At 40.7% G+C, this 23239-nt stretch overlaps 2 protein-coding genes across 8 annotated transcripts; both read right to left on the bottom strand.

The window, feature by feature from the left end:
* Positions 1 to 3017: 3017 nt before the first annotated feature.
* Positions 3018 to 6059, bottom strand: LOC115726395 (zinc finger protein GAI-ASSOCIATED FACTOR 1-like). The gene is made up of 4 exons (XM_030656247.2): positions 5506 to 6059; positions 5022 to 5424; positions 4733 to 4929; positions 3018 to 4046 (listed from the first exon to the last, which is right to left on the bottom strand). The coding sequence occupies exons 1-4, from the start codon at positions 5600 to 5602 to the stop codon at positions 3181 to 3183; spliced, it is 1563 nt and encodes a 520-aa protein (XP_030512107.1). The 5' UTR covers positions 5603 to 6059; the 3' UTR covers positions 3018 to 3180.
* An 8658-nt stretch (positions 6060 to 14717) lies between these two features.
* On the bottom strand, positions 14718 to 21962 carry LOC115726386. Of its 7 annotated transcripts, XR_007197609.1 has the most exons (9): positions 21110 to 21335; positions 20529 to 20629; positions 18506 to 18564; positions 18341 to 18386; positions 16151 to 16267; positions 15906 to 16070; positions 15232 to 15339; positions 14885 to 15159; positions 14718 to 14829 (listed from the first exon to the last, which is right to left on the bottom strand). XR_007197609.1 is itself a non-coding variant. In XM_048275056.1 (7 exons), the coding sequence occupies exons 1-5, from the start codon at positions 21125 to 21127 to the stop codon at positions 16017 to 16019; spliced, it is 336 nt and encodes a 111-aa protein (XP_048131013.1). In that variant the 5' UTR covers positions 21128 to 21335; the 3' UTR covers positions 14885 to 15168; positions 15232 to 15339; positions 15906 to 16016. The 7 variants fall into 7 exon arrangements, 5 of the variants coding, with proteins under 5 accessions (XP_048131013.1, XP_048131012.1, XP_048131014.1 ...); XM_048275056.1 differs by lacking the exons at positions 14718 to 14829; positions 18506 to 18564 and having other exon boundaries at positions 14885 to 15168; XM_048275055.1 differs by lacking the exons at positions 14718 to 14829; positions 18506 to 18564.
* Between the last annotated feature and the right edge of the window lie 1277 nt (positions 21963 to 23239).

Below are 23239 nucleotides of genomic sequence, written 5' to 3'. Positions count from 1 at the left end.
ATATTAAAAGGGAATTAAATGAAAAATATTGAACATTTTTGTGTATTTTTGTGACCTCAAAAAGTATTTTTTTAATGAATTTTCAAGTATTTTCCTATTTTCCGAAAATATTAAAAAAATGTGAAAAATATGAAAAATTATATTTTGTTCCAAATTGGTTCCTTAGGCTTGGCCAAGGCTTCCAATGTTGATTTTTTAATTTTTTTGATTTTTTGTGAATTTTTAATGAATTTTGAAAAATAAAACTAAAGGAAAATTGATTAAAAACCAGGTGTCAACAGTATCTTTGTATCTTCTTGTGTCATAACCGCTTGGTCAATTATCTTCTTATTTTCAAATCTTGAATCTTGGAGCCTTCAATAACTTCCTTTTCGCCCACGTCTTTAGCCAAAATTTGATCTTCAACTACCATAATGGCTTCGAATTTGAATCCTTCCAAGTAACTTCCCACGATCTGCTTGTGACCATTACCTTTGTCCTACTAAATGACTTCCCATGATCTGCTTGTGTCCATTACCTTCGTTTCTTGCTCAGAACTTCCACCCCGACATAGCTAACTTGGCTAACTCATGGTCCTCTTTACGCATGTATCCCTCTATTGCTGGCTTTCTGCAATTTTCGATATGTTCCCGAATCTTGCTGAATCTTAGGATTCAATGACCTTATCTCCCGCTTCCCGAATATTAATTTTAACCTTCTTGCCATTTTCGGTATGTTGTGATCAACTTACCGAACTTCGGGGGAAGTGGCTTATTGCTCCCGATTTACCGACTTCGGTATATGGTAATACTAACGCCCATTTGTTATTTGTACTTGATATTATTTTAGTGTCAACGGTAGAGAATTGAGATAATGACACAAATGGTTTCTGAATTTTGACCCAATGTACAATGTGGTCTCCGAACTTTTAATTTGGCTAATATAGTCCCTAAACTTTAGCCTAAGGTGCATTGTGGCCCATGAACTTTTAATTTGTTCAATGTAGTCCTCAAATTTTTGGAACATCTTCAACTTGGTCCCCGAATTATAGGAAAATGTTCAATGCGGGACTACATTGAGCATCTTCCTAGGACTACATTGAATGTCTTCCTATAATTCAGGGATTAAGTTGAAGATGTTCCAAAACTTTGAGAACTACATTGAACAAATTAAAAATTCATGGACAACATTGCACATTTGGCTAAAATTCAGAGTTCATATTGATCAAATTAAAAGTTCATAGATCACATTGCATATTGAATCAAAGTTCGGATACCGTTTATATCATTTTCCCTAGGGAATTTTATTCCATTCTTTCCTCTTATCTTTCCTTAGGCACCAGATAATTTGTACGTGACATGTAATAAGAGCTATTTCTCTTCTTTGTAGATTCCATTGATGGTTTTGCCGCACAGAAACAACCTCCTTTCCAAAAGAAAGGCATCTTAAATGTATCAACAAGTGAAATTTGACCCCAAAAAAAAAAAAAACATATCAGCAAGTGAAAGCATGGCATAACATAATTTAAGACGTCCGAAAACTAGACCTATAGAGTAATTTAGAGACTGAGGGTGAAACGAACATGGTTTAGAAATGAGAAAGCAAAGAACAGCAGAGTGCTTTTGTCTCGTATCTTCTATTCTTGCAGCAACAAAAGAACATTTGGTATGCACGTAATTGGTTCGAAGAGAGCTTGTCGCCGCTGGTGCCTCTTGCTGATGAAATAGAGCCAAGAACCCTCCGACTTAATCGAAGCCATTTAGACAAAAGGACCATCACGAATGAAAATGATGTTATACTGAGGTGCTACCCGGAGAGGCAGAACCGCCCGCAGCATGGTTTGCTATTATATCCTCTGGAAGGAAAAAATTATTAAAAAAAGCCATAAATCTATTGTAATTATGCTAATTAAATGTAGATATTTTTTTTTTCAATTCAGTCCTAAACATTTGCATTTGTGTCAATTCAGTCCTTCCGGCCAATTTTGATCGAAAATCGTTGACGTGGCAATTTTTAATATTTCTTTGAATTTCTCTTTTTCTTTTCTTTACTTTTGTCTTCTTTTTTTTTTCTTTACTTTCTTTTTCTTTGCACTGGACTTGGGGCTAGCGAGGGTCGCTGCCCGGCCTAGCCTTGGGTTGGTGGCTGTTGGCTCCATGAAATATTGTAAATTTACGGGGTGCGTTAGTTTAGTGTTTTCTCGGAATTAATTTTCCGGACTTCACCCATTTGGTTCACCGGAAAATGACTCAATTAATGAAAAGCACTTTTTGGTCAACGGAAATTTCATCTACAAAATCAAGAAAATAAATTTCCCAATTTGAAGAGATGAAAACACTTTTTGGGATTGCTCTTTTTTAATTTTTCAATATTTTAATATTAAAATTTTCATATGATACTTTCATATTTTAATATTATTATTTTTTTAGTTTTTCTTTTTTTTTTCCTTCCTCCCTCACCACGACTGGCCGGTGGATCCGGCGGTCTCAAGACCGTCAACCGAGCTCACCGGTCCCGGGGAGCTCGAGCTCGCTTGAGGCTATCGAATATGGCGGCACCTGACGATCAAGCTTGCCTACACCATCGAATCTAATGACCTCGGCCTCGAGTGAGCCTCGAGGCTTGTCGATAGCCAGTGCAGCCAGTGGCTATGGAGGAAGAAAGGAGCAGAAAAGGAAAAATAAAAAAAATAATTTAAAATTAGGAATTTATTTTTTTCTTATGAGATTGAAAACAAATTTCAAATGATTCGAAAAATACTTTCGATAACATATCATCGAATAAAGAAAAATAATCCAAAAATGAATTTCCGAAAAATATTTTTGCAATGAAACACTTCGCTACTTAGAAAAGCTAAAGTGAAACTTCAGTTCAGGCAAATAATGGGTGCGGTAAAATTCAAACTACAATCCTACACACTATATAGACGATCAGCAAACTTAGGCTCAGCACAAAATGCGTTTGAATCGCTCGAATTTGAAAGATATGTAGGAGTCATTAAGAAGAAAGAACTATATTAGATTTGGCTAAAGAAAAGCAAAATAACATAACACTTGAGATAAATAGAACGGTATACACTCGGACAATAATCACACCTATGCTGTTTATATTACACAAAAGCAGTCCCAAGCTTGAGCATCCCATCAACGACCCCACGAGGCCAGGACCAAAAAGAGCCCGGCAAGTTCGCTTGTACAGTCACTAGAGATGGTGAGGAGGCCCTTTAGGGCCACCAGGCTTCGACTCTGGGAACTCCTCCCAAGAACCTCGACCGATGTCGTCCCCCCTACCTCTCCCACCTGCTCCTCCATACAAAACACCGGGCACTCCACCGCTGAATCGACGGTCCATCGACAGCCCACCATCAATTGAAGTGAGCAGAGCCGAAAGCCCACCTGTGTGGCCCCCGGCAGGGCCCATTCCCAGCCTCAGAAAATCCACTGTCATGGGCCTGTTGCCGAACAGCGATGACTGAGATGGGAGACCCAGCCCCAGCCCGGCTGCTTCCGAGGAGCTCTCCACCTTCCCCTGGCTGCTCCACAGGTTGGAGCCATCCCCAGCGGTCACCAGAGTTGCCTCGTGGGAAGAAGCAGCAGGAGGTGAGGAAATCGCTAAGCCAAGTCCACGAAGCAGCGACGCGCTGGTGGCTGCAGCACCTATTTGAGCGGCCTTTTGAAGCAAGGCCGTGGCGGACATGGCCGGGGCGGGAGGCAGAGGCAGGGCGTAGAGGTGCTGCGTGTTCTGATCGGGCCTCGAGAAGAGGGACGAGGCAGTGCTGGAGAGGAAGAGGGAGAGTGAGGCCGGTTCCGCAGTAGAGGGCGATGGGGGCGCTGCCGTGCAGACCACATTGGAGAGCGAAGAAGGCGAGGCCTGCAGCAGCGGTGCAACCGATGCTGGAAATATGCCAGTGAAGGCAGTGTTGCCGCCGGTGACAGTGCTGTTGTCCAGGCCAGCAGTGGCGGCGGCGGCAGCGGCAGCGGCAGCGGCAGCGGCAGCTGTGATGGTGGCAGCTAGAGAAGACGATGCCGGAGCAGATGGCACAAGTTCAATTGCATTTTCAGGCAAATCTGGAACCCACGAAAGTTAAAAAGTAAGAATTAAAAAAGGGACATGGAAAAAGCGAAAAGTAGATCCAGAAAGATAATCGCTCGATCCCAAAACGAAAGTGCGAAAAGAAGACAGTGAAGAAAGAGAGACGGAGACCCTTTTGGGATCGCAAAAACTTTCCCAGTCCTAGCTGGAATGAACTTCACAAGAGCTTTTCTCCACATTTTCAAAGCTTTAAAGGAGGAGCAATAATGGCGTCCTTTCTCATCCATCCAACCATAACGAACAACAATCACCAACCCTTCTTCCTTTTCTTGCCCAATGGATTCTCTGATCTCCATAGTCAACTACCAAGCAAGAACCAGTGATCCAAACCCATTAAAAATCTCTCTCTTCTCTCTCTCTCTCTCTCTCTCTCTCTCTCTACTCTTACAGTCTGTCTCCTCCGCGCCTATTACCGGCGACGCAGCGGACAAAGAGAGCGACCTCAAGAACAGACAAAACATGAATCTTTACAACAAGACACTCGGACCAAATCGTGAAGCTAAGCCAATGGAGCGCTCATTAACGTCTCTTTAGACCACGACATATGAATAAAACATAGCACGCCCCGTTATTTAAACATTTCCCCTTTGACCTTCCACTAGATTATACGCATATTTTGCACGCCAAGCCTGGCTACTTCAGCCTAAATAAAACAATTCACCTGAACGTTGAAGGGAGAGGACCGGAGACACCACCGTGGTCGACGGAGTAAGCGGTGGTGGCGGGGGCGACGAGGCGGCGGCAGCCTCAGAACTTCTCGCTTTCTGCTCGTCTTGTGCCGAGTTGTTATTGTGATCTCTCGAGCTCTCCTCCGCCAATGCGTCGCAGAAGGCTCTGTGGGTCACGAAACTGTCCCTCCTGTAAATCAGGAAACAGCAAGGAAAGAAACTCTTAAATCTCGTGTGGAGTCATTGACCCGTCTTCGTCTGGAGAACAAACACGGTCCATACCGAGAGAACAGCATCCCGCAGTCGCACTTGTACTCGCGGGTGCCGCAGGTCCTCACATGGGCCTTCCAGTCGGACTGGACGGCGTACTTCTTGGCGCACCGCTCGCACTTCCACTTCTTCTCGCCGTGCTTCCGGCAGAAGTGCTTCTTGATCCCTGTGAGGTCGCCGAGGGCCCTGGCGGGGCTGTGGTGAACACAGGCTGGCTCAGGGCACACGTAGACCTTCTTCCGCGGCGGCTCCGCATTGCCGTCCCGCTGGCGAAGCCTCCAAGGCAGGTTGTGGCCCCGCCGGTGGAGCTGCAGGTTCTGGTCCCGCTGGAACCCCTTGCTGCAGATCTCGCACACGAACCGGTTCGTCGCCAGCAGTGTCTTCGGCGACAGAGCTATCACCTCCGCCCCAGGATCTGCCAGACAGAGAGAGATTTTGTGAGCCGCAATTTAGGGTTTTTTGCGATCATGTCGCAGCTTAGCTGGGCCAATCATACCTGGCATCCCCGGAAGATTACGCCTCTTCTTAGCCGGCGGTGCCGCTACGTCGCGGGAAGAAACCTCTTGGGAAGACGGATTTGGCATGTCCACCATCAATGGCTCCTCTTAACGAGCTCGCCAAAGCCAATCCCCGTGTTCTTTGACTGTATTGAGCTGAACCGAAGATGGTCTTAGAGGCTCGACTCGATCCTAAAGCTCTAACAACACCATCAAAATGCTGAAGAACAAGAGAGAGTACGTTCCGGCGAAAGCATCACCCAAGGAAAAAAAAACCGCGTCTCTCTCTCCTCTAAGAGGTCTTCGAGCTCTCGAGCACTCGCATTCAGCTCGAGCTTATTCAAAAGGAAGCGAAATGCGGAGTTCCAGGTCGAGGCGAATGGCCGTCTCTTGACCGGAGTACACTGGTCTCCGAAGGCGGCGGCTGCGATTCTGGAGAAGGAAGAAGACAAGTCGTAGAGAGAGAGAGAGAGAGGGTGGGGGGAACTGGGAAGGAAGGGAGGGAGGCGAGAGATTCGATTCATGGAAATGTCAAAAAAGCAAAAGAGCTTTTTGTTTGCAGAGGTAGATACTGGGAAAATGGGGAAGCGGCGAGAGCTAACCATGGTTAAGAGTGGTCTACGAAGGTTTTCGAACGTCAGTCAGACTGTCGGGGAGTTTTAACCATGGTTAGCCGGAAAACCTGATCCCCAAGTCTCTTCTCTTTCTCTCTCCTCGTCTTCGGCTGCTGCTGGTGGTCGCGCTCGTCATCCCCACCGTCCACGTGGGAAAACGAAGCCGCATCTGATCTACAGTTGTCGGGACGAGCCGGTCTCGGCGGTGCTTGTCTTTTTGCGCGCTGTTTCCTTGTTATCTTTTCGTGGGAAAAAAAAACTTTTTTTATGTTTTGTTTGAGACAAAACTATTTCCAAGGTTGTGAATAGAGGCCTCGGATTCATGTTCCTTTCGGTTTGACGGAATGAGATAAAATCGAAGAGCGGGAATGAAAAAAAGACAAAGGGATAACTCTGACATATTTCTCCGATAAATTGTGAGAATTAGTGGAATAATGTTGGATGTATTGATGATATTAATACTTTTGTTTAGCAGATCGCGGGAATGTAATAAAATCTTGTGTTTTGGTTGTGAGGAAAAATTTTGTCTCGATGTAATGGATTGAAAATCGCCAGAAGACAAAGAAAATGGAGAAATTGTATTGTATTGATCTGATTTGTATATTAGTACATTGGTCTATTTATAATGTTAATAAAAAAAGACAAATATAAAAAAATATATAAGATTACATTTTTTCAATTTGCGAAATCAATTACGAATTAACTGAATCAATTAATCCACAATCAGAATCGATATCATAATCGACAATCAAATCATATCTTCAACACTCCCCCTTAAGGTGGCGGCCTATATATATCAAGGACGACTAGCTTGCTTAGTAGGTATGTGTGTTGCCTTTGACATTGGTTTGGTGAAGATGTATGCGGGTTATTCTATAGTTTTGATTCCTCTTGTTATAAGGATCCCTTCTCGAATCTTGCCCGGAGTGAAATGACAATCAACTTCAATATGCTTTGTTCTTTTATTAAAAACTAGGTTTGCCGCTAGATTGAGTGTTGCACCATTGCCACAAAACAATTCACTTGGTCCATTGACTTCTACCCCCAAGATCCGAGAGTAGACCCCGAATCTAGAATATTTCGCAGATAGTTTTCTCCATGGCACGATACTCTGATTCAAATGATGACAATGAAATGATTTATCGCTTCTTAGTCTTCCATGAGATCAATTATCTTTACACTTTGATGCAAAAACCGGTGATAAATCTTCCGGTCTTTGGGCAAGTAGCATAATCTGTACTATAGTAGGTCATCATCTTCATATTGCGATCACGAGACAAAAATATACCGAGTCCTGGGCATCCCTTTAAATATTTCACAACCTTGATGATTGCATTCATATGGGACTGTTTTGGTTTATGCATGAATTGGCTGAGTATCTACACCGTATAGCATATGTCAAGTCTTGTCATGGTGAGATATATTAATTTTCTTACAAGTCGTTGATATCCCGATGGACCATTAAGCAATGGACCTTCGATAGATGAACCCGCATCATATTCATGCATCATCAATTTTGCATTTTGTTCAATCGGTATAATAGTTGGTTTACATCCAGGTAATCATGTTTCCAAAACAATCTCCAAGATGAATTTTTGTTCACTAAGGCAGATTCCCTTGTCGGATCGACCTATTTCAAGGGCAAGAAAATATTTGGAAGGTCCCAAATCCTTATGTGGAAAGCAGAATGTAGAAATTCTTTCAATCTTCCAACATCAGAGTCATTATTCCCTATGATAATAAATAAATTGATGAAGCACCTTCATTCCTTGTGAAGAGGGGGTAATCATGTTTGGAGCGCTGAAAACCTGCACTTGTTAGGGAAGTAATGGACTTGGCATAGCATTGCCAACAAATCTGTTTAAGCCCATACATAGACTTTGTCCCGACATCCTGATCCAAGATTTAGCTTGGAGACCCAATCTGTAGTAAGATGAAGTAGGATGATCAAAAGCAAATAGTGGCCATGGTAAGCATAGCAAGTACAAGAGCCATTTTTGTAGTTTCACTTTAACATGTTTTTGTTTGGGCGAAAATGTTCTCTCGGAGATTAGTTTTTCGAACTTTCACCATTTTGATTCACAAAAAATGACTGAATTAACGGAGAAAAACTTTTCGATCAATTCCAAAATTTGAAGAGGTGAAAATACTTGCTGGAATAATTTTCTTATATTTTAATATTTCAATTTTTTCTTTTTTTCTTTTTTCTTTTCTTCCTTCTCCCTCCATCGGAGCTCGACGATTAAATAAGGGCCAAAGTGCGATCATTTTCTCAATTGATGGCCCGAAGTGGATCTTCTTTCAAATAAAGGCATAAAATGCCCTCATTATTTCAAAGTAGAACTTAGCCAAGGGCATTTTTGTAATTTACTTTAATTTTTTTTTTTTTTTTCTTTGTAGGCGGCCGGCAAGGGCTCGCCTGGGCAGGGTGTGGTGGACCCTCGACGGTAGTCGGCCATTGCTTGAGACCAGCCATCGACGAAATGCGATAACTCGAGATGAATATTAACGCTTTGAGGGAGCAGTCCCGCATAGTATCCATCATTCACAGAGTCCGGCTTTCTTCACTGCATGTTACATCTTTTCTCTACGGACGCGGGCACAGTCATGCGGCTCTTTTATTTATAATTCAGGAGAATAAGCGCGAAAATCCAAAGAAAGGGTCCTGCAAGCCCTATGAATCGGCCATGTCCGAATTATTCAGCGGGTGCATGTGACCCTATCCACGACATCTCGTGCGCGGTTGATGAGATCCAAACAAGTATTTCGACCGCACGCAAGCAATCAACGAGGACGACCCGTGAGATCGGCCCCGCGGGCCACGTAAATCACGACATCTCGTGCTCACCCAATTTGCCGACCGATCCATCGTTGTTCGCGGATCGCCTGGGACGATCTCGTGCTTTGCTCCCAAGCTCAGAACGTCGGATTGGGGATGTCGTGTTGTAGCAGCAACGCATTACCTCGTGGGAACCGCTTCCTAATTGTCTTAAATACGTGGTCAAAAGACAAAATATGCCGGTCGCTGACGACGATTTTTGGACTTTTTCAATTTTCGGGATAAAAGCCAGAGGCCCCCACGATCGATGATCGAGACGTGACTGCTCCTGCTGGAAACAACAGGACTGTCAAGCTCGGTGTCAAAGCGCCATGTGCCAGTGCACAGTCGGGGACCCCACGAATCTCCGTGACGCATCTCCAATTTTCTTTTTTCGGGAATGAAATATGGCGATGTTTCTTTCATTGATTTTCTTTCATAATGAGAGGTAACAGTATCCTTGTATGGCTACGGAAGGATGAGCTGGACGAACCGACCAGATTGGACCGAACCGATCGGGTCGGTTCGATTTATAAGGGCTCGGTCCGGTTTCTATTGGAACCGGTGATTTCGCTCTAATTTCAGGAGAACCGAACCGATTATTATTTGTTTTATTTTTATTTCTTAAATATAAATAAATAATTAACCAGTTATCTTATTTATTTTTTAAAATGTAAATGTAATTTTAATTAATACATTAAAATTAAATTTCGTGTTACTCATCTCTATTAATAATTCACCGGTTCCATTAGACCTTCGAGAACGGGACTAATCGGTCCAATCCCAAGACCATCCGATCCAGTTCCCTATCCCATATATTGGGAACCAGTTCTTTCGGCCCGATTCTTGATTAATAAGTGGGAGCCGGCTGAACCGGAAACCGATCACCCTTGACTATAGGATAGGAAATCTCCCAGAGATTACCCGTGTGGGCAATGTGATTTGAACACGGGATTCCATACGCACGTTGAAGTTTGCTTGTAGATTATGGAAGTTGTGCGTGATGTCGATGCATGCACGCTGACTCGCCATGAAGCTTCGTAGGTGTGAATGGCCAGGCATGTCGAGCCCCAAGCGATGTTTTGGCTAGATTAGAGTAGATTTGAACCTTGATTTTCTAGATCTAGGTTGAAGGCTTCGCCCTAATTCAAAGATTGTTTCTAGCCAAACCGCATCAGTTTGATTTAAGCTGGCTCGAACACTCGCTTGTTAATAACCAAATTGCCTTTCGACTTATAAATTACATTAAAAGAAACGAAGTTCATACATCTTGACTTTAACAGACATAAAATACATGCCATTTCCACACGTTTTCTAAACTTAAAAAAGGACTTGTTCTTTTGAAGCAAAACAATATATAGACATGCAAAACACATGTTAGAATTAGGCAAAAGTACGGCGAGAACCGACGTGGCATCACCGGCACCGACATAGCAATTTTTTAATAATTTTCGAATTTTGAATAACTTTTTTCTTTCTTTTTTTAACTTTCCTTTTTTTTTTTTTAAGGTTTGGCCGGCGGCCGGGGAGGTTGTTGGCCCCTTAGGCAAGGTCGTCGGCCCTCGGCCCGCGGTGGCGATGGCTCGCGGCGGTCGGCCCCCGACCGTCGCCCAAGCCGCGACAATGGCCTGCAGCAGCCATCGCCCGGATATGCGCGATGGCCACGACGAGGGCTGCGAGAGTTTCAAGCCTTCGATCACGATTGGGCGAGGGCTTGTGACCCTCCCCGTGGCTGCGGCGCGCCTCGCCCGGATCCGGGCGACGGCCATGAGCCATTGCCATAACCGGGCGAGGGTCGGGAGCCCTTGCCCATCGGTCGGTGAGGGCCACGACCCTCGCCCGGGGGGTCGACGACCTCGCCTAGAGAGCTAGAGACCTCGCCGACCCTCGGCCGACAACCTTGCCTACCAACCCTCTAAAAAAAAAAGAAAAGTAAAAAAAGGGGATTGAAAAAAGCTAAAAAAAATTTAAAAATTCAAAAATAATTAAAATATTATTAAAAAATTATCACGTCGGTGCTGGCAATGCCACGTCGGCTCCGGCCAGTCAAATGAACTGAATTAGCACAATTGCAAAAATTTTAGAACTCAATCGGCTAAAAAAAAAAATTTAGGACTGAATTGATTTAATTACAATAGGTTTAGGACTTTTTTGGCAATTATCCCTAACTATTAAGTGCCCATTAAAAAATTCTATAAAACCGTACTTTATGATTACAAGTAAACACAATATTCTTTAACCTTTCTCGGATGGTCCAAAGTGGTGAGGAAATTCGTACTTTTTGCATGTAATTAATAAAACATTCTAACTTTTTTTTTTGGGTCCAAATAAAACATTCTAACTTAAATGGTCCTGTCCTAGCTAATTTATTAAAAGGGCGTCCCATGTCCGTAATTAATGTTATAACTAATTTAGTAAAAGTATTCTGCAATTTGCAGGATGTGTCATTTCTTTTTAAACCGTGACGCCATATTTAAGTGCTCCTTCAGATAACATTACAGATTTAGCAAAGTGACGCGAGATAGGGTACTCCCTGTTCTTTCCAGCTACAACATTGCACAGATATATAGCAGGAAGTGCAATTTGTCGAAATTTCGTCCTAGCCTTTAAGCACAAAGTATTTTCTTGGGAAAATTACCCAGGTAACCCTAAATTTAATGAAAAGATGTCAATTCAATCACAATTTTTTAAATTTTTTTTCAATTTATTCTTAAACCTTCGTGCAAAATTCAAATGTACTTATTCCAATGAAGTTTCTTTAGAAATCGTTGACGTAGGAGGTGGAGTTATCACTAGCTGTCCTATATGGTCTATCGCCATATCAGCAATTTCCAGCAAAAATTGATTGGAATGACTACGTTGAAATATTGCGCAAAGTTTCAAGATTAAATGGGCAAAATTGAAAAGTTTAGAACTGAACTAATATTCATACAATAAGTGTAAGACTGATCGGACAGTTTCTCCTATTTACTTGAGCTATTTTTTTTTTTTTTTGGGAGGGGGGGGAGGTGGAGTCTTTCTTTTAAAGGTTGTTAAGGAGAGTAGCCCTTAAAAAAGGGGTTAATACCACGAAAACCCCAAACTAGTACATTTGTGACAAATTTATCCTCCGTTAATTTTAGTTAAATCTAATCGTCAAATTATTGAGTTGGATGACATGTGGTAGTTGATGGGTATATCGGTTTAGGATTTTTACCATTTGTTTGTCACATGTGTATCAATTTCGAATTTTTCATGGTATTAACCCAATTTTACAGAGGGCAAATTTGTCATAGGCGTACTAATTTGAGATTTTTCGTGGTTAAAAAAATTAGTTTATGGTAAATCATCACGAGATATATCGCTTTAGAGTTTTTGATGGTCAAAAAAATAGTTTGGGGTAAATTTGTCACGCGTGTATTAGTTTGGGGTTTTTCGTGGTCAAAAAAATAGTTTTGGGTAAATTTATCACAGGTGTACCAATTTAGAGATTTTCATGGTATTAACCTTAAAAAAAAGTATTGTCTTGGTTTCTTTGTTCTTTATTTATACCATACTATTTATTTGTTTTATATTCATTATCATTTTCCTTGCAGCATTTTAAGTTTCTTTTTCCTTTGCATTTTGGTGTCTTTTTTTTATTACGTCTCCTCCATATCATTTAGAGTCTATCAATAAAGTCATGCATATATACACCACGAGTAGCTTGTGCATATAGATACTCCTTAACGATAATCAATATGATTAACCATCAAAATCATGAAACTAGTTTTGGTACACGCACATGTAATATGCCGATTTGGAATGTTCAAATGTTTCATATTAGGACATTCTTTAACATCGACAAGGTGAGAATATTATCCGAAGGGTTGAGATCCGCAAATGGATCTATTTAGTCGACAAATTTATTTTTGATCTCTCCTTCCACTCGTCCACCGCAACAGATCCGGACGGGCCGCCATCGCCCTCGAGTCGCCATCCACACTCGCCTATGGACGCCGTGACACTCCATCCCATCTTTGTCATTGCACCCCGGATCACCGGTCATCGTCCTCTCTCTCTCTCTCTCTCTCTCTCTCTCTCTCTCTGCGGATCAATGGTCCCAACCTTGCAACATCCGAGGTGATGACCAGCCTGCCCGGCATCACTTGCTAGGCATCGCTACCTAGCCTCGGCCGAAGCAAGTTACGGAATCGCCTAAGGACAAAGGAGCCAGGCCCGGGCTTGGGCTTGGCGACGTTGATTTCCGCACCGTGAGCCTAGGCCAACCGCCGACACAAAGGGGGAATGTGCATATGGATTTGGATCGCCTAACATTGGGGTTTTCCGTGACATGCTTATCATTACTCAAATTAGACCATCCAAATGAAAATTGATGGCCAAGAATGGGTCACGTCATTTGTTGAGGGAGAGGAAAAAAATTGGGGTGGGAATTTTTTTGAGGTTTGAAAAATTTTGAATTTCAACCCTCTAATTTTGGGCCATGTATTTGTTGAGGGGGAGGAAAAAAATTTGGAAAATTTTGGGCCATGTATTTGTTGAGGGGGAGGAAAAAAATTTGGAAAATTTTAAATCTCAACCCTCTCTCAAATTAGGCCATTCATTTTCATTTGGACGGCCTGATTTGAGTAATGGTAAGTATGTCACGAAAACTCCAATGTTAGGGGATCCGGATCCTGTGCACACAGGGAGCGGAGGTCGCGGTTGGTGATTGTGGCTGGTGGTCATGGCTGCGTCTTCGTGACGATCGTGAGTACTGAACGAGAGAGGAAGGAAGAGAGAGAGTGCTGCCGCAGGGGCTTAATAGGAAACTGATCGAGGGGCACAAAGGAGAGGGAAAAAGGATGAAAAGATAAAGCAAATGAAAAAGCAATTTGGGTAAAAAATGACACGTGTGCTAATGCCCTCTTATGTGATTTTCTAAAGGTAATGACTTGTTACATGCACTGAGCAGGAGAAAAGTATCACAAAGTCCTAAATCCATTCACGTCAATTCAATTATAAACCTTTTCGTTAAACCATTTTAATCTTAAAAATTTTATATTTATGCTAATTAAATCCATTTGATCAATTTTAGCAAATAATTACTGGCGTGAACAACAACATTTCTACTTGGCTCAACCATGCTAACATTAACATTCTTAATGATGTTTTTTTAAATTTTTTCTTTTCATTACGACAGGCAACGGATCGCCGGCCACTCGGGTCGCCAGCCACTCAAGTGAGGCCGCGAAGGCCTAGTGAGGGTTTTGCTTCCCTTGCCTAGTGGGCGACTTTGACGCCCCAAATCGTCACGTGCAATACATGTCTTCCTCGATTATTACTCACTAATAATTGTGACCATGCGAAGCACATTTAAGCATTCACAACATCCAATAGAAAGCTATCACACAGAAGTTTAATAAAATATGTGTGCATCTTTCTTATATTAACATCATATTTCAATAAAAGGTCCGGGCAAAACACAAAATACATGACTCCTGAAAAAGGTCAGCGTCACATAACTTCGATATTATACTCCTACGCCCAAAAGCCAGCGCCACATAACTTCAACATTATACTCCTACGCCCAAAAGCCTGTCTATCCACTGCATGTCACAAAATTCAGCCATCAACTCGTCGATGGGAAACATATGAACCTTGTCGATGTTAAAGAATTTCATATGAACTGGTTGGCCCTCGAGGGTCCATCGATTTGTGGCTTGTTACATGAACCTCGAGGTGTACCAGTTGGACCGTTGAGGGCTTTTGAAGGGAAAGCCGACGAGCCGATGGGTGAAGCTGAGATGGTCCATCGATCAAGCTGCTCCTGTACCCACAAATGAGAGATACGTTAATCTTTCATGCCACGTTAATCTGTTATGCCATTGTTTTTCTTTCTAGTATCACATATTACTTAAAATTCCATATAACTTGGGTCTCAGAACTTGTACCTATGCAACATTAGGACGTCTACCCCTTTTGGACTGATCACCTACCAGAAAATTATATCCTCTTAAAGAAGGCTTGAAGCATTCTTCATCAGTAATCGATGAGAATGTCTAATGGCATATCCAGATAAAGGATGAAATTGGAATGTAAGTAAATGAAGTGCCTGATACGAAGCCTGGAAGCTTAATCAAAACGTGGGATGGATCAAAGATGACATCGAGGATGATGAAGCCAAATCATCAAAAATTGATGGAAAACTTGGGGGAAGTAGTGGGCTTCCTTTTGCTATGTAGATGGCGTTCGTGGCATACCTGCACAACCTTCTTTAAGCTACAACTTGGGAAACTACTAAGAATAAACATAAGGGGCACATTGGGGTTCACCATGAATAATGTTAGTGTATATCTAATGCACAATCCACGTATGGTAATTAAGGCATGAGTAACCAAGACACCATTAAGCTCTTCAACCACAATTTTCACGGGAGGAACCTACATACTACATATAGGGATAAAAGTTTAGAAAATATAACACACCACAGCACTTTACACGTGTTGAGTAAAAGAAAAATTATAGGAAGAAAAGTTTTCACACCTTTATCACAGTGTAGTAGAGATTTTAAGGCCTCCGGACAGGAACCATAACTTGAATATAAATCTCCAGGAAGAAAGTTGGCAGTAATCTATGGATCCACAAAAGAGGCAGCTACCATTATAAGCAGATGCAGATGCTTTATTTAATTCAAAAAATTGACTGATACCTTTATTGGGTGGATTTCAAAATGATCAAAGTAGTATTGTTGAGAACCACTTTTTGATTCATTAAGAGATGACCTCCAAAAAGGGGCAATTCTCATTAGTGTCTCCTCATCAATGTTCAAATCAATTGGCAATGTACAAACACAGTGATGTAAGAATGCTGTATAGTCACTACTATAAGCCAAACAAAATACTTCAGGACATAAATATATGAATGATTTTTTAATTATTCAAATGCTGTTGTAAATTAGAAGACGTAATGGTATGTGGAAAGTAATGTAGCTGGGAGAAAATATTACCTGCAGCACAATGGATGAATATCCGGACTTGTCTAACATTTGAAGTGGAGCAATAAGGACGAATTTTAGTATGCAGTCAGCTTTGTCATCACACTCTCTGCGTGATGTCTTTTAAGAATTGATGCAAAGAGTGTCTCCTGACCACTTTGGTTCCATATCTACTGACTACATTGATAAGGAAAGGAATTAGCTGAGTGGATATTATCCCACCAAGTGAGAAAACACTGATGAGAACGTCATATTACCTGTACAGTGGTCAGGAAATACCTATGAAGATCAGTAAACACAGCATCCAAGCTAATATTCACAGGTCTTGAATTAAGAACAGGTGTAAAAACAGATGTTGCATCCTCATCTCCATCCTTCAAATATACACAACAGCAAAGAAACATACCAAGATATAGTAACTCATTTCTGGAGGAAAAAGCAGTTGCAGCCACAGCTCTAATAGCTCAGTCAAATGCGTCGTAACCACACTTTAAGTGCATTACAGAACCTTTTATTTATACATAGGGTATTTATATCAATTATATTACTGATCTAACTTTGGACACTCTCAAGAAGAACACTGAAAAGATGGTTTATCAATTTATCTTCACTGCGGTTACTTCGAGACTGTCCATCCAATTTGCATGTAATGCTCAAACAGAAACCATAGTCCTGTTTGGTTGCCTAAAAGCAGAAACTACCAATACTATGAGGAAGACCAGACCAATCACCAGACCAATCACATTGTCAAACGTTATTTTCAGGTTGATCTAGAACCAAGCGGAAATACGTTTTTCTGATAGACTAATAGGAGTTCTCTTCTTGTCTCAACTTTACAAGAAGTCGGTACTAGCATTCACTGATTACTTCGCAAACAATTTGTTGTTTCAAGAAACACTATCAAATATGCTTAGTGGTGTGATCAATAAGTAGAAAAGCATTCAAAAGAACAGTTATTACAACTTAAGATTCTCCAGTCTGAGTAGTATTCATTAAATGCTAGCCAACAGTAACATAGCCTAAAATCAGAAACTACCAATACTATGAGGAAGACCAGACCAATCACATTGTCAAACGCTCTTTTCAGGTTGATCTAGAACCAAGCGGGATATACGTTTTTCTGATAGACTAATAGGAGTTCCCTTCTTGTCCCAACTTTACAAGAAGTCGGAACTAGCATTCACTGATTACTTCGCAAACAATTTGTTGTTTCAAGAAACACTATCAAATATGCTTAGTGGTGCGATCAATAAGTAGAAAAGCATTCAAAAGAACAGTTATTACAACCTAAGATTCTCCAGTCTGAGTAGTATTCATTAAATGCTAGCCAACAGTAACATAGCCTTTGCTACTGTTTCATAGTAATTTCTCATGGACCACAGGTAACTAAGCCAAAGAAAGGTCAACAACCTTTTCCTTAACCACCAACTTGTAGCAAATCAACACAGTTCTTCTCAGAACCAAAAGAGTCTAATAAGTTATTTCCTCAAAGGTTTTTCTTCATTTCCTAAAAGGTTAATTGGGCAATAACCAGCACGAGCTTCAAATGGTCACAGGCTAACAACACGCAGACATCTCTTGTTAACTTGAAATAACATAATGCTGGAACATAAAGATGAACATTACCTTCTATAAAGGTTAAAGAGTCTTAGGCCCACAACCTATCATAAAATAGCACGCACTCTAGAAGATGACAACATTAAGAAAACCATAGAATGGTGATAAGTAATCACCCATCTTGATCTAGTTATTTAGGTCAACAACGTACTTCTAGTGCTTGGTGTGTAGGTGTAACCGAAGGATCCGTACGAGAATCCCATGTGACCTGCTTTAATATAACCTCCAAACTTCCAATGTTACACAAAATCGGAGCCCCAACTTTTCTTAGTATTCTCCCCCATTTGAAGACCACATTTGATAATAAAAGAAAGTAAAGATCAGATTTATTCTTTTCTATCTGAATTGTTAACTGGTAATTAACCGTCTAGAAATACCGTCATCCAACACCATATCATCAATCCATGAACAAATGCCTCCAAAATCTCCAATCAGAAAAAGACATGGCCAGTCAAAATATCTCCAAAATCTCTTATCATTGAAAGACAATATATGTCAAACACAACATGTATTGGGCACGAGCCCTTCATATCCCAACGCACATTTTTAAAGGCACAGGAATACAAATATATATTTTTATGAAATTGGGGAAATGGGAAGAAGTAAAGTTTTCAAAAAATTTACTATTTTTGGACAGAAAGGAGGGGAAGGAAAATTTCAAATTAGAGGCATTTTCTACTGATTTTCTTCCCCCATGTTGCTTCCAAACATAGCATAAGGGAGTCCACACCAAAATTATGAAATCAAGAGGAAAGAGTACCAAAAAAGCAGAGAAAACAGCCAACATCGGAGAACAAATAGCTGGAAAGAAAAGGTTCAGTGTCAATCACCTTCGAGACAGACATCATGTTGGTCGTCAAAGTCCCAGTTTTGTCACTGCAGATAGCATTTGTTCAACCTAAGGTCTCTACGGAAGGCAAAGATCTTACAATGGCATTCAGTCGAGCCATCCTCTTCGTTCCAAGCGCCAAACACATAAAAGTAAGATTAAGTACCACCATTTGATTATTTTCAGGTTAAATGTCTCACATGCTGGAGAAAAGATACTCGATTGCTGCACGAGATGACATGTGAAAGTTACATCGACTGTATGCATTGGTCCTATCTATTATACTTCACAGGATCAAGACATATCAGGCAGATTCTGTGTACTGCATGTCACTTACGCAATAAAGATGTAAAGAAAATCCTAAATGATGCAAAACCAAGTCAACCTAGATCTTTTGTCAAAGTTCCATTCTGAATTCCTTTCCTTTCTTATGTGCAAGAGTTCCCATAATCGATAAAATAAGGATGCCTCCTTTTCTCATCGAAATATAAATCTTACAACTTTAAGGTTCTATTTGCAGAGTTAATGTTCATTAAGTGCATGCCTCATATGTTTCTGCCACAAATCCATGTTATGCAGTTTGTTGGGTTAAAAAGGCGCGATAAATGAAGTAAAATGTCAATTTCACATAGGATCTTATCGCGGAGGTCATACGAGAGCAGTACAAGCTATTTTAGATTACTATTTTTGGATTACCATGTGTTCATAAGTAAAACTGAACAGAGGTCATACAAGAGCAGTACAAGCTATTTTAGATTTCTCTTTTTGGATTCCATATGTTCATAAGTAAAACCGAACATGATAATTGGAACATCAAGTTGCATAATGATGGAAAATGTCAAGAGTGAAAAATAGTATGTACCACACCACATTTGGAATGTCAAGTTGCATAATGATGGGCAATGTTAAGAGTGATAAATGGTATGTACCACACCACATGTTTTTGTACGAGATGATCACAAGCTTGCATAAACCCATATTTGCAGCATTGCATGCCTCTCAAACCTCACAGTTTTTTAAACTAGTCATTATCATGCACAACAGCTCATATTCGGTCTATCCTCTTAGGAGAAAAGGAACGAATACTAATGTGGAGAAGAAGCAAATGCTAGACATCTTGGCTTCAATCAGCAAGGACAAAGCTCTTTAAAATTCTAATGCTGACAGCATGCCATCCAAATTATGCAATACTACTTTCAGGAGATGTCCATCATTTAACTAAGTCATATACATCCACCATACAATGACGCCGTAATCCAGAGAATAATTGGAACTATTAAGCAAGCATTTTTTTTCTTCCACGTTATTATTCGCTTGTCCTAGTTATGGGCCTTATGGCAAGGTACCAAAACTGTTATAAAGTATATCCCACAGCACCTATATATGGAGTTTTAGTAGGCCTTTTGTACATGTAATCTCCCTTCACCTAATAGCTTAACGTATTTGATTGGATTCCTAGCATGTTATCGGAACCAAGTTCCACCCCGGACTTTACGTGTGTGGGGCTCCACTCTTGTCAGTTCCATGCGCCATCTGAGTCCCATTTCAATGTGGGAAGTGTGAAAGTATCCCACAAAACTTCCTTTCAAAGGAAAAACCATTAAAGGCCTTGTATCCGATGTTTTGCAACCACTTAAAGGAGATTTAAATGTGTTCTGCACTGCATACTCTGGCTGCATCCTTGAAAACTTCTGCGTTAACTTACCATTTTGAGAAGCTCATAACTGACAATGAATTTGGCTCAAGTTGACGCCATTGCAGGAACAAAAATTAATCTCTGTATGAATCTATAACTTCTGCTGTTAATACTAATTATCGTACCCCTGAAAAGCACTTATGGGGTCACAACAGCAGGAAGCCCTTCTGGAATTGCTGCAACTGCAATAGCCACTGCTATATGAACAGGTACAAGAAAACAATTTTGTTTCTTATTTGTAAGACTATAACGGAACCAAACATGAAAATGCAATGCAACTTGTGAACAACTCGAACAAATTCCAGAAAAGCTTCCTTTATGGTTCAAGCTATCACTAGATTTATATATCAATCTGTTTTTTTTGGGTAAGGAAAAGGGAATAAGGTTGGGATTATATATCAATCTGTTTCCGATTTATACGCCAAACAAGGATGTTCAGAATCCAAACATTCTTAAGAAAGCAAGAAATGTAACTTAAGCACAAAAGCATTACCTTAAGTGATGAATTGCACCTTGTACAAATCCACCGTGGGCCAGGTCACGAAAGTGACTAATGTTGACAACCCATACTAGCACCCATATCCCTGCAATGACCTAAAGACATGTGACGAATTTCAGAAATGAGCAAAAACTAATGTCTCCAAATCAGATCGAGAAAACAATTGAATTGCAGCATCTCAAGAATTCGGAAGGAATACATGTTCTTCAAAACCATCATCAACATATCAAAAGATGACAAGGACAGGCATGACACTTCCAGTACCTGGGGAAGCATAAATCGCAATTCCAAATCATTACTTGAGGTCAACAAAGAGCCAGGTCAAGGGACATAAAATAGTAATCCAACAACAAAGGCAGTGCCACAATGGGTTTTACCAAAAGTTGGTAATTGAACAGGGGCCCCCAAGACGCAGCTATAAAATAAATTTTCTCCCCTTATACTTCCAGTTATGTGTCACAAGTATGTAGCAAATTCTTTTGATGAAGATAACACCAAGGAATTTGACAAAAATTGCAGGCCATTGACAAAAATTGCAGGCCATATACAAGTGATGGTAAAAAGCCAAAAACCACCTTTGCCAGAAAATTCATCCAACCTTTTCTTCAATGGTGTCGCCTCCTGCAACCAGTTGATAGCATATTACTTCAGGTAGAGCTTACAGCAATTTCTCAAGTAGCAGAAATAATGAATTCGCTTGTTTAAAAGTTACAGTTTCATGAGATCAGCAAAAGTGATACCGAGGTAATTTCGAGGTATGGTAAGTTGATGCAAAATATCCTCGGTTAAATGCCCAGTGACGTTATCAATCACGTGCCTCAAAAACAAAACTTGGCCCACTCATAGATCAAGCAACTCATACATAGTATTGCAGAAATATTACATGAAACAACTGGAGCAAAGGTTCGTTCACATCGAATATTGTTAAGCAAGACAAACAGTTTCCTCTAACCACTGGAAGAATAGTAGAAATGACCAAAAAAAAGAGAGAGAGAGAGAGGGTGGTGGGGGGGGGGAGTTGGTTCGTTCACATGCAATTAAGAAGCAAAAACTTATTCACAGGAAGAAGTGTCAATGACAGGTGATGACTTGGCATGCTCACATCCCCTGTTTGCAACATTGAATCACGAGGTGTTGCTTCCAGACATGGCATAGACGCATACGGGAGAGTTCACAGTGAACTATGAAATCTACAAGAAAAGCAGAGAAAACAGCCACCATTGGAGAACGAATAGATTCCAGACGAAGACAACATCAAGCAAAACGGGAAATTTCGAATACGAACCGAGCGGAGAATCAGAAAGGATCAGCTCTGAACAGCCCCGGGAAACGGCGGCCATGGCTTCGTCGGTCTGCTCAGCGAGTGGAGACATCGTCGCCCGAGACGGAAGATGGTTGGCGCTTCTGGATAGGATCGCCTCCCGGAATTTAGTGGGCTTTTGGGAGGAGGAGGAGGACGGAATGAAAGCTATTTTGTCACGTTTTGGAAAAGATGATTCGTGAAAAAAATCTATAAAATGATTTTATGAAAATCGTTTGCTTTTCATTATTTGGCGAAATGTGATTGGAAAATTTTCTAATATTTGGACCTCATTTGGAAATGATTTCAATCTCATGAGACAAAGGCCATTCTGTTTTTGAAATTTTATATATTTTTTCTTGTATTTTTTTTTTTCTCTCTCTCTTTTTTTCCTCTCTCTTCTTCCTCCTCCGGTCGTCGAGCCACGACGACGGCCAGTGGTTGGCCACACAAGGTCAAAGTCTCATGAGGGATCTAATGAGCTCAAACTCGTTGGCCTCGGGCAAGCTCGAGCCTCGCCATCCAAGAGGTCGACAAGGTCTTGCCTCGTCGAGATCCAATTATGACAAGACTCGACCTCGTGTGGCCGATTATCTATAAAACTCGACGGTTGGCGGAGGAGAGAGAAAAACTAAAATAAAACATAAAATGTTAAAAAAAATTCAAGATAAGCAATTTCGAAAAATGTTTTCACATTTTCAGAATTAGAAATTCACTTTCCTAATTTTATGCATAAATTTTTTTGTCGACCGGAAAGTGTTCTCCATTGAGTAAGTCAATTTCAGCGAACCAAACGGATAAAAGTTCGGAAAACTAATTCCCGGAAAATAATTTTACTCAAACAAATGCACCCTAAAATGGGTTTTGAAAAGTGCTAGGGATTTAATCAATCATAATTTATGAATAATTTACAACTTTACTTCTCATCCAATAGTGTACATTATTAAATCAATTACTATAGTACTATGATAAGGCACTCGATATAGTATATAGGGTTAACCCTAGTATGCAAAATCGCATGTTATGCTATCATCAACCAATTAAGGGCAGAGGAATAAATTGCAAGTGTGAATGCACGATTATAGAATGCAACACAGATAATTTCTTAATCATACTAATACAACCGATATATACAAACACAATAGACATAAAAAAAAATGTATTCTTTAAGTTACGGTTCTTTGAGCTAAAGTGAAAACAAGAAAATACATTTTTTTGTTGCAACTTATAATATCCTTAAGGGCGGCGCTATTTCTATTCCCATTTTGGTTAAGACACTCCTTTTTGCTAGTTGACTTACTAAAATACCATTCTCTTTCTTCAATTAAACGTTTCTTTTTGTATCGGGCCAATTCACAAGTCTGCCTTTATTTTTAGTCAATTTTAATAAAAACGAAAAAGTAAA

The sequence above is a fragment of the Rhodamnia argentea genome, chromosome 2 (assembly GCF_020921035.1).
Source record: "Rhodamnia argentea isolate NSW1041297 chromosome 2, ASM2092103v1, whole genome shotgun sequence".
Taxonomy (NCBI): Eukaryota; Viridiplantae; Streptophyta; class Magnoliopsida; order Myrtales; family Myrtaceae; genus Rhodamnia; species Rhodamnia argentea.
The sequence above is the reverse complement of the archived record's forward strand: the minus strand, read 5'-3'. Positions and strand labels throughout refer to the sequence as shown.

Bases quoted from the DNA above. Each gene is read 5' to 3' on its own strand.
- LOC115726395 (XM_030656247.2), bottom strand. From the start codon at position 5,602: ATGGTGGACATGCCAAATCCGTCTTCCCAAGAGGTTTCTTCCCGCGAC. The intron at 4,930-5,021 runs GTATGGACCGTG...CCTGATTTACAG, and splicing joins TGCGGGATGCTGTTCTCTCG to GAGGGACAGTTTCGTGACCC. The intron at 4,047-4,732 runs GTGAATTGTTTT...CGTGGGTTCCAG, and splicing joins CCTCTCCCTTCAACGTTCAG to ATTTGCCTGAAAATGCAATT.
- LOC115726386 (XM_048275057.1), bottom strand. The intron at 16,268-18,340 runs GTGATTGACACT...GTATATTTGAAG, and splicing joins ACATGATGTCTGTCTCGAAG to GATGGAGATGAGGATGCAAC. The intron at 16,071-16,150 runs GTAATATGACGT...TTATCAATGTAG, and splicing joins ATTTCCTGACCACTGTACAG to TCAGTAGATATGGAACCAAA.